At 49.4% G+C, this 17,705-nt stretch overlaps 1 protein-coding gene across 1 annotated transcript in view; it reads right to left on the bottom strand.

The window, feature by feature from the left end:
* The window catches only part of MEI1 (meiotic double-stranded break formation protein 1), an 888,987-nt gene that overhangs the window by 728,650 nt on the left and 142,632 nt on the right, over window positions 1-17,705 (bottom strand). The window contains exon 6 of the mRNA XM_029587121.1: window positions 3,890-4,093. Within this exon, the coding sequence (XP_029442981.1) occupies window positions 3,890-4,093 (204 nt within the window). The remainder of the gene's footprint in view (window positions 1-3,889; window positions 4,094-17,705) is intronic.

Here is a 17,705-nt window from a genome sequence, read left to right as displayed (position 1 = left end):
CTTCTCTGTTTTATATTCCTCACAGCTTTGCTAGATCGACTTCCTTCTTATTTTTTGGGCCTATAGTGGGATTGGAAATGGGACCCAGATGGAGGAAGAGTGTCCTGTATAAAAGGACGTTTTGGCACCGATTAAATTTTTGTTGCCTTTCCTGGAGGATGCTTTGGCATCGATGGAGGGAAGCCGGGTATCGATGGAGAGTCGAACAGCATCGATGGCATCGATGGGAATTGACGTGCAATGTCCCCCGATGGACCGGGAAGAGGCATCGAAGGCATCAATGAAAGTTTTGGCCATTGGGATTTTTGCAGTCTGGATGGACCAGGTAAAGGGTCCGAGTCCACATCTTCGTATTCCAATGAAACCGGAATGGGTATAGCCGGAGTCATCGAAGGATCCATCGGTGCAGGTTGCGTTGGGAAGGCATCGAGCCTGTTGAGTAGAGGTGCAAATACCGATGGCTCAGATGTCAGTGCTGGTGCGGGTATCGGTGTTGGTGGAGACTGCAGTTTCTGGAATGCCTCGATGACTGCTTGTTGTATCATGGTAGTCACTTCTTCCCTGGAGATTGGAACCGGGTCCACTATCACAGGAGAAGGCACGATGGGCACTAGTGGCTCAACCACATGTGTATGTGGTGGCTCAGTCTCCAACACCGATCCCGGTGGAGAGCACCTTGGTGCCTCAGGTACAGAGGGGCATGGAGGCTCATGTACCCAGGCCCGCTTCGCTATCTGCTTGATGGCCATCGATGCAGATGCGGTATCCGTTCCTCCACTTGGTATGGAGCCAGTCCGATGATGGTGATGTTATTTTTCTCAATGCTCTTTACCTGCCATCAAAGAAGAAGCCTCCGATGTCCCAGAGGGAGTCGGAGATGGATGGTCACTGGTTTTCTTCTTTCCCTGATGACCTTTGTCTGTGGGAGAAGGAATTATCCTCAGTGATGACTGTGTAGATGTCGATGGATTAACCTTTTTGAAGAGATCCTCCATTTTATCCAGCCGGGCACGCTTGCCCTTCGGAGTCATCTGATGCTGGTTCAGGCTGAGAAGCTGATTGAGACTTTTGAGGCTGAGTCTGCCTGGATTGACCTTTTTTGGTAAGGTCTGGAAGGGCGTCCTCTAGAAGCCGGAGGATAAAATTTCCTTGGCTTGTAGGATGGCCGCTTAGAGTCACGTCTGAAAGTTCTCTTAGGGGCGGAAGGGAACTCGGACGACACAAAAGAAAACTGGTGCAGCATTTCATGGTGGTTCTTCAACTATGCCACAGCCTCTCGGATCTTTTCCCCGAAGAGATTATCGCCCACAGAGGGTAGATCTGTTAACCTATCTTGGACTTCTGGTCTTAAGTCCGAGGATTTGAGTCAGGCCCATCTTCGTGCACTAATCCCCGCTGCAGATACTCTAGAGTCAGTGTCGAAGATATCATAAGCAGCACGGACCTCATGTTTTCCAGCATCCAGACCTTTCTGAGCCAGAGTATGAAGTTGAGTCTGGAGTTGCTCTGGTAACGAATCAAAGAAGTCCTGGATCCTTTTAAAGAGGACTGGTAAGAGTCTATGCGAGATATGAGCATGGAGCCATGGAAGACACGCCTGCCCAAAGCATCCAGGGATTTTTGTTCTTTCCCTGGAGGTATGGAGGAATGAGGTTTTGAACGTCGTGCCTTCTTCTGGGCTGATTCAACAACCACAGAATGATGATCCAACTGAGACTTCTGGAACCCAGGAGCTGACTGCACCAGATAGGTGGCATCTGTCTTGCGGTTGACAGGTGGGACCAAACATGGGTGTTCCCAGTTTCTTTTCAGGAGATCAAGCAGGATTTCATGAATAGGTATGGACATGATTTCCTTAGGAGCATCAAGAAATTGGAGTACTTCCAGCATCTTGTGCCTAGAGTCCTCTTCTGTCTGAAGTTGGAAAGGGATGGTTTCAGACATTTCTTTGAGGAAATTAATAAAAGACAGATCTTCTGGTGGAGAAAGTTGTCTTTCATCTGGGGGAGAGGGCTCTGATGGTAGATCATCTGTATCCTGGGACGAATCATCGGTCCAAGGATTATAGAGCTGATCTCCAGCACCTAGTGGGTCTCCAACAGGGAGAAAGGGTGCTAATCCTGAAGGACCAGGCCTAGGCATCGATGGCATTGGAGGCAGCACCGACGGCAGGGATGGAGGCATCGACGGTATCGATGGAGGCACCGACGGCATTGATGGAGGAACCGAAAGGACCAGTGACATCGATGGACGAGTCGGTGGTAAAATCCCAGACGGTGGGATGGGAATCGGTATTTCTTCATCATCCAATGATAATGGAATTGGTGTAGAAGGCACTGGACCCACCAGTGCTCTCGGTTCCATCGGAGGCAGGGCACCGATCAACGCATCCAGTCTACCCAGTAGTGGTGCAAACGCTATGGGAATCAGATCAGTGACTGGCTTGGGGATCGGTACCGACATCGATGGAGGATGGAAGCCCTGAAGTGCTTTACCGATGGCCTCTTGGATCATCCGATCCAATTCCTCGTGGAAGCCTGGGGCATGGAACCCCGGCACCAGAGTAGGAGGCAGCACTGGCATAGCCGGAGGGTCCACCGGTGAAGGTGGAACACTAGATCCCAGCACCACTGAAGGTGGGGAACGCTTCAGTGACCCAGTCACAGAAAAGGATGGGGCCTTTTCTGGATGGGGTTTCTTTGTCGGTGGCTCTATCGATGTCGATGCCGAGGACTTGCCTGGATCGACGGACTGAGCTTTCCAATGCCGGTGTCAACGCTTTTCAAAATGTTCTTCTTGGTCCTTTTCCTGAGGAGGCGAGGAGGCTATCGACACTTTTGGAATTGTTGACGCCGGTCGAACAGCAGCATTGTCCTGGTGTTGGCGAGAGGTCGATGGCACCGGCTCAGACGACATCAAAGCTATCGATGGAGCCGGGGTTTTTAACTGAAAGAGAAAGTCCATTTTCTCTAATTGAGCCTTACGGCCCTTCAGTGTCATTTGGGCACATTTGCTGCAAGTTAGGACATCGTGGTCGGACCCCAAACACATAACACAGACATTGTCCGAGTACAGTCGGGGCACCAACGAAAACCCGACACCATGGCTCCGACAAAAATTTAGCCGAGTTATCCCTTCGGGACCTACTATGGCCGGTAGGTCCCGAAGGGATAACTCGATGGGAATCGACCGCAACAAGGGTAAAAGCTTACCTTTCGACCGCTTAATATAGATATTGATAGGGGGACCCCTATGGGGTTGAATTTTTTGAAAAATTTTGAAAGAAGTTCCGTGAGGAAAATTTCTGTCAGGAATCTCAGAGCTGCTTAACCTGCGTGGCTACTGCTGTGCGGAAAAAAGAAGACTGAAGGGGGACCCCTGCTGGATGCACGGTCAGTGCATTGCTGGGCATGCCCAGTAGGTACCAGTCAAAGTTCTAGAAACTTTGACAAAAGTGTTCCGTGATTGGGCTCCATCCTAATGATGTCACCCATATGTGAGGACTACCATCCTGCTTGTCCTGTGAGAAAGAACTTAGCAAGGCTGGTGGAAGACTTGCTTAAGGCCTCTGCAGGCGAGGAGAAGTCATAGCAAGCAGGATCAGGGCATAGAGAGGCTGCATGGCAGGCAAAACCATGCACGTGTTGGTCTGTTGATATATACTTTGAATGGCACAATGAAAAAAAGCAGCAGCACAAATGTAAAAGGGCCTCACAGCAGAAGGGTCCCTACTCATTATAAAAGCACATTTGTTTACAGAGCTGATTTTGACTACTCTCTTACCAAACTCTAGAACACTGTAGTAGTATATTATTTTTAGAGGGTATCAGGAGCCTTGAAAGACTTTTCCTTCATTAACTGCCTTTCTGTTCATGCAGCTTTGTCTTACCTAAGCAATTAATCTGCAGCTCCCTGCTTTGTGCATTTTCCAGTGTGGCCAGGAAGAGGCCACACAGCTGCTCTGTGAAGTGCATAGACAGCTTTTCTGCAGTGCTCCGAGAAGAGAATAGTTTGCCATAAAGATAGTAGACAGCAGCCTTCATCCCTTCATTTGGATACATCAGGCCTGGCATTAGATGCTCCATTAAGTTAGCTGTAGGAAATTGCAGGAAAAGATAATGGCCATGAAATATATACAAAAAAATCAAAATATAAGACACTCATACACTTAAATATAATGGTTGAACTATGCACAAAACTCAATAAAGCATAAGAATAATTTGTTAAAGGGCAATCACAACAACAGGGCGGTTACTTGGTAAAACACCTTTCTCTGCGAGAACAGTCATAACTATGTCCAGGGGTCTTTTTTTGACAAATTGCTTATTAACTGTCCATGCAGAATCTGTGAAAAGTAAGAGCAAGTTTGCTTACTGTAAATAGTGTTTCCGTAGATAGCAGGATGAATTAGCCATGCTGTCTGGGAAGCGTTGCGACCCCGAAGTAGGCAGAGTTTCTTCGGTTAGTCACAGAGCTTTGACTCTATGCGGCTGCGCGGTGATCTTCCCACACGATTCCCTCTTCTCCTCAGTTTCTTTGTAGCCAAGCGAGAGGTAATATAAAAACAATGTGTTCTTTGTGGGACTGCCTAGGGAGGAGGGAGGGATCGCATGGCTAATTCATCCTGCTATCTACAGAAACACCGTTTACGGTAAGCAAACTTGTTCTTTCCCGTTGATAGCAGGGCTGAATTAGCCATGCTGTCTGGGAGTCCCAAGCTCCCGGGCTGTGTCCATTTCGTATGTCTTTGAAGGCTAGGACACCATCCCATAGAGTAGTAGACGGTCTCATCTGTTTTGAAGAGTCGACAAGACTGCTGTGCCTAGCGCTGCATCAGAGGTCACTTGCTGTTGTAGACAATAGTGGGACGTGAAGGTATGGATGGATGACCAAGTTGCCATTTTGCAGAAATCCAGTAATGGAACCTTGTTCAAGTGGGCAACTAACGCTGCGGTGTCGCGTATTTGGTGCGCCTGAGGCTTCTTGGGAAGTTTGATTGATTGCTTGTTGTAACAAAATAGAATGCACTGTGATAACCAGATGGCAAAGGTTCTCTTAGAGACTGGTTGTCCAGGATCATTTGGATTAAAGAAAATGAAGAGCTAAGAAGGTCTCATAGTAGATTGAGTCCTTTGTTAAGAACATAAGAAATTGCCATGCTGGGTCAGACCAAGGGTCCATCAAGCCCAGCATCCTGTTTCCAACAGAGGCCAAACCAGGCCATAAGAACCTGGCAATTACCCAAACACTAAGAAGATCCCATGGTATTGATGCAATTAATAGCAGTGGCTATTCCCTAAGTAAACTTGATTAATAGCCATTAATGGACTTCTCCTCCAAGAACTTATCCAAACCTTTTTTGAACCCAGCTACACTAATTGCACTAATCACATCCTCTGGCAACAAATTCCAGAGCTTTATTGTGCGCTGAGTGAAAAAGAATTTTCTCCAATTGTTTATAGTAAGCCAGAGCCCATTTACAGTCCAGTGAGTGTAGAAGTTTCTCATGATCATTGGTGTGTGGCTTTCGCATGAAAATTGGTAGAGTGATGGTTTGATTGATGGGGAATGGGGAAATCACCTTAGGAAGGAAGGTGGGGTGAGGACGAAGCGTAACTTTGTCATGGTAGAATGCCAAGTAAGGAGGGTAGTGAACTAAGGCCTGTAGCTCACTGACTCGTCTGGCTGACGTGATGGCCACCAGGAATACTGTTTTCCATGTTAGGTATTTAATGTGACTGGTGGCTAATGGTTCAAAAGGGGGTAGCATCAGCTGCTCCAAAACTATGTTCAGGTCCCATGGTACAGGAGGCTTTGTCATCGGTGGCCGGAGGCAGAGCATGCCCTTCATGAACCTGGAGATCAAAGGATGGTTCAAGATCGGAAGGCCATTATGAGAGTTATGATAAGCTGCAATAGCGCTGATATGAACTCAAACTGATGTGGTAGCCAAACATGCTTGGTAAAGTGTATGAAGATACTCCAGTAGCTGTATGGCGGTGGATGAGAAGGGATATAGGTTTCGGGGTTTACACCAAGTCTGATAGCGCTGCCATTTGCCAGCATAGTTACACCTGGTTGAAGGCTTTCTGGATGCGATGAGGATATCTTCTAGTTGTGAAGGGAGGTCCAGGTGGTTCAATACTTGCTGTTCAATCTCCATGCTGTGAGATGTAGGGATGATTCATTGGATGGAGTAGGGAGCCCCCTTCCTGTGTTAACAGCTGCGGATGGTCCTCCAGCGGTATTGGTGGGCGTATGGAAAGTCTCATGAGATACGCATACCATGGTTGTCTTGGCCATGCCAGAGCTATGAGGATAGCAAATGTTGCTTACCTGTAACAGGTGTTCTCACAGGACAGCAGGATGTTAGTCCTCACAAATGGGTGACATCACAGGATGGAGCCCTGTACGGAAAACGTTTCTGTCAAAGTTTCCACAAAGCTTTGACTGACACTGGCACTCTGAGTGCACTGAGCATGCTCAGCCTGCAATTATCCCTGTGAGCCACAGGTGTCTCCCTCAGTCTCGTCTTATAGCTAAAAGCGCAAGCGAAACTAAAACGTGAAAACTTATAGAGACCCAACTCCGCGGGGTGGCAGGTGGGTTTCATGAGGACTAACATCCTGCTGTCCTGTGAGAACACCTGCTACAGGTAAGCAACATTTGCTTTCTCACAGGACAAGCAGGATGGTAGTCCTCACAAATGGGTGAGTACCGAGCTAAGGATGCCCGAGAGTGCACCAAATGCACCCAAGACGCACGAAGGGCGCAATGATATGGGTGGAGTTTGGAACGGAGGGCATCCTGAAATCCTTAAAGGGTTGGTGGAAGGATGTTGGGTAGTTAACCCGAAAGGAATAGGAGTAGACGGACTGGCCAAACATGGAGCATGCCGGCTAGTCGTATGTAAGCAATAATGGGCTGCAAAGGTATGGAGAGAACTCAAGGTTGCAGCCTGATAATATGTGTACAAGCAGCAGCGGCCGAAGGGAAGCTATTAAGGCTGAGGCGGATGCAACAGAGTGTGGTTACACACAGTGTTGTAGTGAAATGCCTGCTTGTTGGTAGGAAAAGAGATACAGACCATTTATTAGGAGGAATAGGTCTGTTTGCCAACTGGAACTCGCAGCTTGGCTCTTGCCACAGAAGGAAAGAGTTAGGTGGAATTCCTATGGAACAGGGGTCGGGAACCTATTTGGCTGAGAGAGCCATGAACGCCACATATTTGAAAATGTATCCAAATGGCAGATGAAATTTAATGTGGATAAGTGCAAGGTGATGCATATAGGGAAAAATAACCCATGCTATAATTACACAATGTTGGGTTCCATATTAGGTGCTACAACCCAAGAAAGAGATCTAGGTGTCATAGTGGATAACACATTGAAATCGTCGGTACAGTGTGCTGCGGCAGTCAAAAAAGCAAACAGAATGTTGGGAATTATTAGAAAGGGAATGGTGAATAAAACAGAAAATGTCATAATGCCTCTGTATCGCTCCATGGTGAGACCGCACCTTGAATATTGTGTACAATTCTGATCGCCGCATCTCAAAAAAGATATAACTGCGATGGAGAAGGTACAGAGAAGGGCTACCAAAATGATAAGGGGAATGGAACAACTCCCCTATGAGGAAAGACTAAAGAGGTTAGGACTTTTCAGCTTGGAGAAGAGACGACTGAGGGGGGATATGATAGAGGTGTTTAAAATCATGAGAGGTCTAGAACGGGTAGATGTGAATCGGTTATTTACTCTTTCGGATAGCAGAAAGACTAGGGGGCACTCCATGAAGTTAGCATGTGGCACATTTAAAACTAATCGGAGAAAGTTCTTTTTTACTCAACGCACAATTAAACTCTGGAATTTGTTGCCAGAGGATGTGGTTAGTGCAGTTAGTATAGCTGTGTTTAAAAAAGGATTGGATAAGTTCTTGGAGGAGAAGTCCATTACCTACTATTAAGTTCACTTAGGGGTAGATTTTCCAAAAAGGCGCGTTCGTGTACTTTTGCTGGCGCATCAGGCGCGCGCAGAGCCCCGGGACTCGCGTAAGTCCCGGGGTTCTCCGAGGGGGGCGTGTCGGGGGCGTGTCGGGGGCGGGCTCGGTCGTCGCGGCGTTTAGGGGGCGTGTCGGCAGCGTTTTGGGGGCGGGTACGGGGGCGTGGCTACGGGCCCGGGGCGGTCCGGGGGCGTGGCCGCGCCCTCCGTACCCGCCCCCAGGTCGCGTCCCCGCGCACCAGCAGGCCTCTTGCGCGCCGGGACGCGACCTGGGGGCGGGTACGGAGGGCGCGGCCACGCCCCCGGACCGCCCCGGGCCGTAGCCATGCCCCCGTACCCGCCCCCAAAACGCTGCCGACACGCCCCCTAAACGCCGCGCCGACCGGGCCCGCCCCCGCCCCGCCCCCCCCGGCGAACCCCGGGACTTACGTGAGTCCCGGGGCTCTGCGCGCGCCGGTAGGCCTATGTAAAATAGGTTCACCGGCGCGCAGGGCCCTGCTCGCCTAAATCCGCCCGGATTTGGGCGGATTTAGGCGAGCAGGGCTCTGAAAATCCGCCCCACTGGGTGGAAGAAAGTCTAAAGGAAATTTAACATTAAGATCAATTATTTACAATGTTCTAAAAATGTCTGACTGTGGTTGTCGTTGAAATGAGATTTAATTAGGGTCTGGAAAGGCTTGTTTAAACATAATTCGCTGCCCATGTCAGAAATTATATGTAGGGAAGACCATAAGGAAGATAAAAACTAGGATCATCGAACACAAATCTAATTTGAATCTGTTACATGAAAATGCACCGCTGGTGGACCATTGGGTCCGTTTCTCACACACCATTTCTGACTTAGACTTTTTTGTGTTAGAAGTTCCCACTTGTCCAAATCGTGGAGGTAATTTCTCAGAATGTTTGACTTGTAGAGAGCAGAAATGAATCTATACACTTAACATTGTCACACCACACGGACTCAATAAAGAACTAGAATGGGTTCATTTTACCTGATTTTAATTGGCTTTACACTGTCTGGATTCTGATTAGTTGTTCTCCTGTGTGCTGATTGGTCCGTCGTTTTTGGCACCTTTTTTGTGATTGTTAAAACTCTCTCGTAGAACTGATGTACATGCTCCCTGGAAAAATGTTTATGAAACGACTTCGGTATGTAAAAAGTTTCTTCTGTAAGCTAAAGTTATAAGGGTGTCAGTATTGTAGCCCACTTTAACATAGTTCGTCTTTATGTTTTGTTTTTAGACTTCGTTAAAATACTGCCTGTCCCTCCCGACGCAGCCTCGGCGAAACACAGGTCGTGTCAGGGGACCCTTTGAAGTTTTTGTATGATAACAGTAGAGTTGCCATTCATTTAAAAATAAAAAGATTATTTGGAACTTTAAAAATTGGACTATGTGACATGTTTCTGCACTCGTTATGGTGGAACTGTTATTACTGAGTGCAGTCTTTGCTCTGTTTGCTAAATTAAAATTTCAGTATTACCATGACCTCTTCTCTGGGGTCTGGGTCTTTATGTACTGCTTCTTTGAGTGCTGTACCCACCTTTTCCATGAATTTGGAATATGTTAAATCTTCCATGATCTACTGAGAGCTCTGGGCTTGTGTGATTGGTGGGACGTCTTCTTCAGAGTCTAGAACAGATTCTTGTTCCCTTATTGGTGGAGGATTGTTTGATAATGGAAGAATAGAATACATATGATTCGGAAATTGTAGATGGAGACCTTGCATAAGTAGTTTAGAGACTGGTAAGGCAGGAGGAAATTACAGTCTAGCTTCAGTTAGTGAAGCACTGTATGCTGCAAACAGTTGCATAGGCAAAGTGGCTTTCAAGATTCCAACTAGCATGATTGTGTCACTATAGGCAAAACTTAAATATTTTTAAATAAAAAATAAATAAATTTCCTGCACATTATGCTTTCCTGGATGAACTGACAGAATTGGGAAGACTTGATCTCCATCTTTTGACCTTTTGGAGGCTAAAGAGCAAGATGACAAAGAGAGATTTGGGTCATCATCTGAACTGATGTGAAGTGTTTTCAATAATGATTCCACAATGACTTGCAACAATGCTTGCGATGAGTCTGGTCTTTGATGTATAGGAAAATTAATTTCTTACCTGATAATTTTCGTTCCTGTAGTACCAAGGATCAGTCCAGGACACCTGGGTTGTGACTCCGCACCAGTAGATGGAGACAGACTAAAACTTGTGGGCGGAGCCATATATAAGCCCCTGTGCCAGTCATACGTAATGTCAAAGTAGAAAAATCCAAAAGCCAACATAGCTAACCATAGAAAACTTACTAAGTAAACGAAAATAACTCCAACACCCCTACAGGAAAACAGACTCCCCAACCGGGAGAGCGAACAAAACAAGGGGTCAGCGTATTATAAGAAAACAACAATGAGCGGACTCTCCGTTACTATAGCGCAACACTGCGGGCGGGATCCTGGACTGATCCTTGGTACTACAGGAACGAAAATTATCAGGTAAGAAACTAATTTTCCTTTCCCTGTACGTACCAGGATCAGTCCAGGACACCTGGGATGTACCAGAGCTAAGTTATCGAGGGTGGGAAGCAGAGAGTCCCGCTCGGAGTACCCTCTCTCCAAAACCCCCAGCATCAGTAGCCTGAACATCCAACCGGTAATGTTTAATGAAGGTATGCAACGATTTCCAGGTAGCCGCCCTGCAAATCTCTTGAGGCGACACCTGAGAAGATTCCGCCCAAGACGCAGCATGAGACCTCGTCGAATGAGCACGAAGACCTACCGGCGGTGATTTACCGCGCAAAATGTACGCGGAACCAATGGCCTCCTTGAGCCAACGGGCGATCGTCGTGCGGGACGCAGCAGAACCTTTCTTCGGACCCGACGTCAAAACAAACAGATGATCCGACAACCGAAAAGAATTTGTAACCTCTAGATAGCGCAGAAGAGACCTCCGCACATCTAGTTTTCTCAAGTCCCTCAAATTTGGATCTGAAGACTCCCCTACCGCAAAAGCGGGAAGTTCAACCGATTGATTCAAATGAAAAGCCGATACGACCTTAGGCAGAAAAGAGGGAACGGTCCTCAAGGAAACCCCCGAATTGGAAATGCGCAAGAAGGGCTCCCTACAGGACAGAGCCTGCAACTCGGAAACTCGGCGAGCCGACGCAATCGCTACCAGGAATACAGTCTTCAACGTGAGATCTTTGATCGTAGAACGCTTCAGAGGCTCAAAAGGAGCTGAGCATAAAGTCGAGAGCACCCAGTTGAGGTTCCAAGACGGACAAGGAGGCCGCAAAGGAGGACGGAGGTGTTTCGCTCCCCTTAGAAAACGGGAGATATCTGGGTGGAGAGCCAGGGAGACTCCCCGGACTTTACCACGCAAACAACCAAGCGCCGCCACTTGGACCCGTAGGGAACTGCATGCTAAACCTTTGGCCAGCCCAGCCTGGAGAAAAGCCAAAATATCAGGAATAGTAGCGGAAGTGGGATCCAGACCCCGCTCTACGCACCACTCTTTAAAAACTACCCAGACTCTAACATAAGCCAGAGATGTAGACTGCTTCCTGGATCTCAGCAACGTGGCAACTACCGCATCTGAGTAACCTTTGCGCTTCAATCGATTCCTCTCAAAAGCCATGCCGCGAGACAGAAGTGATCCGCATCCTCTAAACAGACGGGGCCCTGACGAAGGAGCCCCAGAAACCCCTGTAGACGAAGGGGCGGCGCCACCGACAATTGGATCAGATCCGCAAACCACGGACGGCGCGGCCATTCCGGCGCCACCATGATCACGTTGGACGGGTGCAATTCTATGCGCCGCAGGATTTTGCCGATCATGGGCCACGGTGGGAACACATACAGTAGCACCTCCGCTGGCCAGGGAAGATCTAACGCGTCGACCCCTTCTGCTCCTCTTTCTCGGCGTCGACTGAAAAATCTCGGAGCTTTTGAGTTGTTCCACGTGGCCATCAGGTCCATGTGGGGCGTTCCCCAAGTCCTGCAAATGAGAAGAAACGCTTCTTCCGTCAGCTCCCACTCTCCCGGATCCAGGTGGTGCCGGCTGAGGAAGTCTGCCTGGACATTGTCGACTCCTGCTATGTGAGACGCAGCGAGATCGCTGAGATGCCGCTCTGCCCAGGCCATCAAGGAACGCGCTTCCTCCGCTACTTGAGGGCTTTTCGTCCCGCCCTGGCGATTGATGTAAGCCACGGTGGTAGCGTTGTCCGACAATACTCGGATCGCCTTTCCTCGTACGAGGGGTAGAAAAGCTTGCAATGCCAGACGGACCGCCCTGGACTCTAGGCGGTTGATAGACCACCGGGTCTGATCTCCTGACCACAGACCTTGAACCGATTTCCCTTGGCAAACTGCACCCCAACCGGAAAGACTGGCATCCGTGGTCACCACTGTCCAGTTGGGAAGGAGAAGAGATACTCTACAGGAGAGATGTTTGGAATCCAGCCACCAGCTCAGGCTGGAGCGCGCCTGACTGTCGAGAGGCAGTGGAAGATAAAATTCCTCTGAAATCGGTTTCCAGCGGGAAAGCAATGAAGACTGCAGCGGCCGTAGGTGAGCGAATGCCCAAGGGACTAACGCCAGCGTGGAGGCCATAGATCCGAGAACCGTCAGGTAATCGCAGACTCGCGGACGGTGCTGAGACAAAAGACGTCGCACCTGAGACTGTAATTTGCATATCCGTTCCTGAGAGAGAATCACTCTGCCCCGTTTTGTGTCGAAGACGGCTCCTAGATACTCCAAGGACTGAGTGGGTTCCAGATGACTCTTGTTGTAGTTGACCACCCAGCCCAGGGACTGCAAGAATTGAAGCACCTTGGCTACCGCCTGCCGACACAAGCTCTCTGACTTCGCCCGAATCAGCCAATCGTCGAGGTAAGGGTGAACCAGGAGGCCTTCCCGACGTAAGTGCGCCGCCACCACCACCATCACTTTTGTGAATGTCCGAGGCGCTGTCGCCAGGCCGAACGGAAGAGCCCGGAACTGGAAGTGTCTTCCCAGAATGCAAAACCGCAGGAACCGCTGGAACGCTGGTTGGATGCCCACATGAAGGTATGCTTCTGTGAGATCTAGTGACGCAAGGAATTCTCCTGGCCGCACTGACGCGATCACCGAACGAATGGTCTCCATCTTGAAGTGAGGGACCCAAAGGCATCTGTTGACTCCTTTGAGATCCAGAATGGGTCGGAAAGTGCCGTCTTTCTTGGGAACTATGAAGTAAATGGAATAACGGCCCTTGCCGTACTGATCGGCCGGAACTGGAGAGATGGCCCCCAAGCTTTCTAGTCTTCGAATGGTATCTAGCACCGCCACTTTCTTCTTGGGATCTTTGCAGGGCGAGACCAGGAATTTGTCCACTGGGATGCGAACAAAATCTAACTCGTAACCGTGTCTTATCACATTGAGGACCCTCTGATCCGACGTAATGCTGGCCCATTCCTCGAGGAACAAGGATAGACGCGCCCCCACGTTTGGGACAACGTGCTGAGGACGCAAGGAGGGATGGGCCGGCCGAACTTCATTGCGAAGGCTTGGACCCCGCACCCGACGGGGCTCCTCCTTGTCTGCCAAAACGTTTGCCTCGAAAGGACTGCTGCCAGTGAGTGTTCCGAGAAGAGGACGGTCTATAAGAGGACCCGGTGGATCTTTGCGGCCTGGACTTTCGGGGTCCCCGGAAACGAGCTCTGCTGGAAAACGAAGAGCGCGCCCGGGCCCTATCCTCTGGCAGCTTAAACGCTCGGTTCTCACCTAGTGAAACCATTAAGTCATCTAACTCCTTTCCGAACAGCAATTTCCCTTTAAAGGGTAACGCCCCGAGGTGAGCCTTGGACGAACCATCCGCCGCCCAGTTGCGTAGCCAAAGAAGACGGCGTGCCGACACCGCTGCTACCATGGACCTAGCTGAAGTGCGTAAAAGATCATGGAGCGCATCAGCCCCATATGCAATAGCCGCTTCCAACCTATCTGCTTGGGAAGCCTCCTCCGGAGAGAGATCCGCATTAGCCTGCAATACCTGGGCCCAGCGCAGACTAGCACGCATAGCAAAGTTCGTGCAAATGGCAGCTCACACTCCTAGGGCGGAAACCTCAAAAATCTTTTTGAGTTGAACCTCCAACTTTCGGTCTTGAATATCCCGGAGGGCTGTTGCTCCTGTGACCGGGATGGTAGACCTCTTCGTGACAGCGGAGACCGCCGAATCCACCTTCGGGAGTCTGAGGAGTTCCAAAGCCTCCTCCGGTAAAGGGTAGAGCTTATCCATGGCTTTGCTGACTTTCAAACCCAGCTCCGGAGTATCCCATTCCTTGAAGAGGATATCCGTGGATGAGAAATGAAAAGGGAAGGCGACCGCCGGCCCTGTGAGGCCGAGCAAAACGGGATCCATGTTCGCCTCCTGGCGGACCACCACTGGGGGAGCCTCAATCCCCAGCTCCTGGAGAATGGCTGGGATGAGAGGTGACAGTTCCTCTCTGCGGAATAGCCGCACCACCTTGGGGTCATCCCCGTCTAAGGCCTGTGCACCTTTCCCTGCACTAGGCTGTGCCGTTGCATCCGGTGCTGCCGTCCCGGCCCCCATCAGGGGCTCTTCGGAGGCCTCCGTATCCATCCCGGGGGAATCCTCGGAATCCGATTCCTGCGGCAGCCCCCGGGGAAGCCGCTTCCCCCGGGACGAGCCCTGAGCGATCTCCGCACCCTTCCTGGCCTTCTTTTTCCGAGGCGGGGACTTGCAGATAGCAGTACGCGAGATATCCCCCCGTATGCGCTTGCTGCGCTTATATCTGAGGACTTTGCGCAGCAACAGCGCAAAGTCCTCAGAAAATTCTCCGGAACCCGCTGAATCGCTACTCGAGTCCCCCCGGGACCGAATCCCCTCCGAGGGGACCTCCCTCGCCTTGTCACCCTGCGGGGAAAGCGCGGGAGGTAGAGAAGAAGCCCCCACAGTTTCCCTGGAAATTTCCCGGCCGGTGGCCAAAATGGCCGCCACTCCCGCGCTAAGCGGGAACAGGTCCTGAGGTGTGTCAGAGGGGCCCCCACCTCGCTGCGGCGATTGCGCGACCCGGGACCGAGCCCCCCGTGGTGCTGCTGAGGTTCCCTCATCACCCGGGACACATGCCGAACAAAGGCTGTCCCGGGAGAGACGCGCGCGCGCCGAGCCGCAGGCCCTGCACTGCGAACCCCGAGGCATGCCGACGAACGCGGGAAAATAGAGACGCGCCGAAACAAAATTACCACAGAGGAAAAATAATTAAAATAACTAAAACGGCGCAATTCGGCAACCTCCCCCCAGCTGGCGACGCCCACCCCCACCGACGAAAACGGAGCGTCAACGCCAAGGAACGGAGAGCCGCAAGAAAATAAAAGTAAAACTTTTTTTTTTTTACAGAAAAAAATGCGCTGTCCCTGGTTCTGAAAGCCCTTTTTCCTGCAGGGGTGAGTGAACCAGGCTCCCTGGTGTAACCCCTGACGCTGCCACTAGTTTAGCCGGGTCCTCAACCCTGGCAGCGGCCTCAACCGGGGGAGGGTAGTCCCCTCAGGACCTCTCAACTCCCCTGGGAGGCAGGGCACCCGGGAAGGAATTAAAAAACAAAACCCAATTTAGCACAGAACAATTAAAAACTAACAAAACTAACTCAAAAATCAAACCTGACTAACAACCAGAATCAGGTCAGGCAGGGCTGTGACTGGACCTGCACCATCTACTGGAGACAGAGTAAGACTGAGGGGCTGTGACTGGCACAGGGGCTTATATATGGCTCCGCCCACAAGTTTTAGTCTGTCTCCATCTACTGGTGCGGAGTCACAACCCAGGTGTCCTGGACTGATCCTGGTACGTACAGGGAACAAGTATTTATCTAAAGCCAGTGATTCTGGTCTGACATGTCAGTTGCACTAGCACATTCTGTGACTTAAGATACTTTAATTGTTTTGATGCATCTTGCTTCAATGGCTTCGGTTTGATTTGCTTTAAAGACTTGGACACACCATGCATTGATTTTTCTAATGCAGCTTGCATCATATGCATCAATGTGTCATACTTCAATCACGCTGATGAACAGTACACTGAGTGCACCATTATACCATGAGTCAAATACACTGATTCATCATGCACTGAGTGCACAGATGCACTTTACTTCAAGTATACCGATGCATCATGGGATGAGCAGTGATCCGATGCAGTGTCTTTAGGTGGTTTGTTCAAGGCGTCGACGCGCTTCAGGGATTTCGATCATTTTTGCATCAAATGCTTTGCCATTTCTGATTCTTTTGCTTATTCATCAATGCTGCATCAATGACTTATCTTTCTTAGATGGCACTGGGAATGACTGCACTGAGTGCATCAAGGAGTCCCAATGCTTTGCCTTGGAAGGCACTTTCATTGATTCCATGAACTTGGGCCTTTTTGGGCTCGATGCACATCGGGCTGTTCAATCCAGGTCTACCCCGTGGGAAGAAGTTGCTCCAGAAGATGTACTTCTGCTGTTTTGATGAAGGAGAGGAGTGATGACTCCAAGAAGCTGATCTCCTTTTACTCTTGGCCCTCAAGCTGGCTATCTTTGCTGCTCGAGTGCTGGGATCTCAGGGACATCTGGATACATGCTGGACAGTTCAGCTGGTCACTATTGGAACCCAAGGATTGGTAGCAGAGTTCATGGCCATCTGTAACTGATATTATTTGGCAACAAGAGCAGGACTTAAAGCCATTGATAGCCTTTTTTTTATGCCATTGGGAAGGTTCCAGAAGTTCTTCACAGAACTTCCACATTCTCTTTCCTTTAGGTTTTTGGTTTTTTTTGGATGTGCAAAATAATAATGTAGCACTGAAAAGTGCTCTTGGAAGCCACTGGAATCAGTGAATTAAATAATATGCATATATTAAAAGAATTCATGAGAGAGAGAGACAGATAAGCTGTCTGTGCAGTGTGGACAAAAACAAACTGAGGAGAAACTGAAGCAATGCCTGCATGGGAACTCCAACACATGCGCAGTAAAACTCAAAGGAAAATTAGTTCTTACCTGATAATTTTCGTTCCTGTAGTACCACGGATCAGTCCAGACCATGGGTTAAGCCCCCATTCCAGCAGGTGGAGACAGACCAGAGTTCTGAGGCTAGCCCATATAAGGACGGAACCCACCCAGGAATCCTCAGTATAACCATTGTCAAAGCAGACAGGAATAAGATCAAGCAAGTAACAGTATAACTAGTAATTTAATTTAAACCAACAAAATAGAACAATTGAATGAACTGTGTAACTAAATGCTCTTGTATATCTACCCCTAAACATCGTAACGATGCTTCCGGTGCCTATCATAAATTCCAGGAAGACGATGAAGAGATAGAAAAAGAAAATCCTATAAAAAAGAAAAAGAATTCGAGCGGACAGAAGAAGACGGGCGGGTGTCTGGACTGATCCGTGGTACTACAGGAACGAAAATTATCAGGTAAGAACTAATTTTCCTTTCCCTGTACGTACCCGGATCAGTCTAGACCATGGGATGTCCCAAAGCTTCCCTACAAAGGGTGGGACCCAGATAGTCCCGCTTGAAGCACCTGCCGACCAAAGGAACCAAAGACTGGAGCCTGAACGTCGAGGCGATAGTGACGAGCAAATGTATGAAGAGATTTCCATGTAACCACCCTACATATTTCTTGCAGTGATACAGATTGAGACTCCGCCCAAGAGGTCGGTTGAGAATGAGCTTTTA

Source organism: Rhinatrema bivittatum, chromosome 2 (genome assembly GCF_901001135.1).
Source record: "Rhinatrema bivittatum chromosome 2, aRhiBiv1.1, whole genome shotgun sequence".
NCBI classification, from domain to species: domain Eukaryota; kingdom Metazoa; phylum Chordata; class Amphibia; order Gymnophiona; family Rhinatrematidae; genus Rhinatrema; species Rhinatrema bivittatum.
This window is presented reverse-complemented; position numbering and strand designations above follow the sequence as displayed.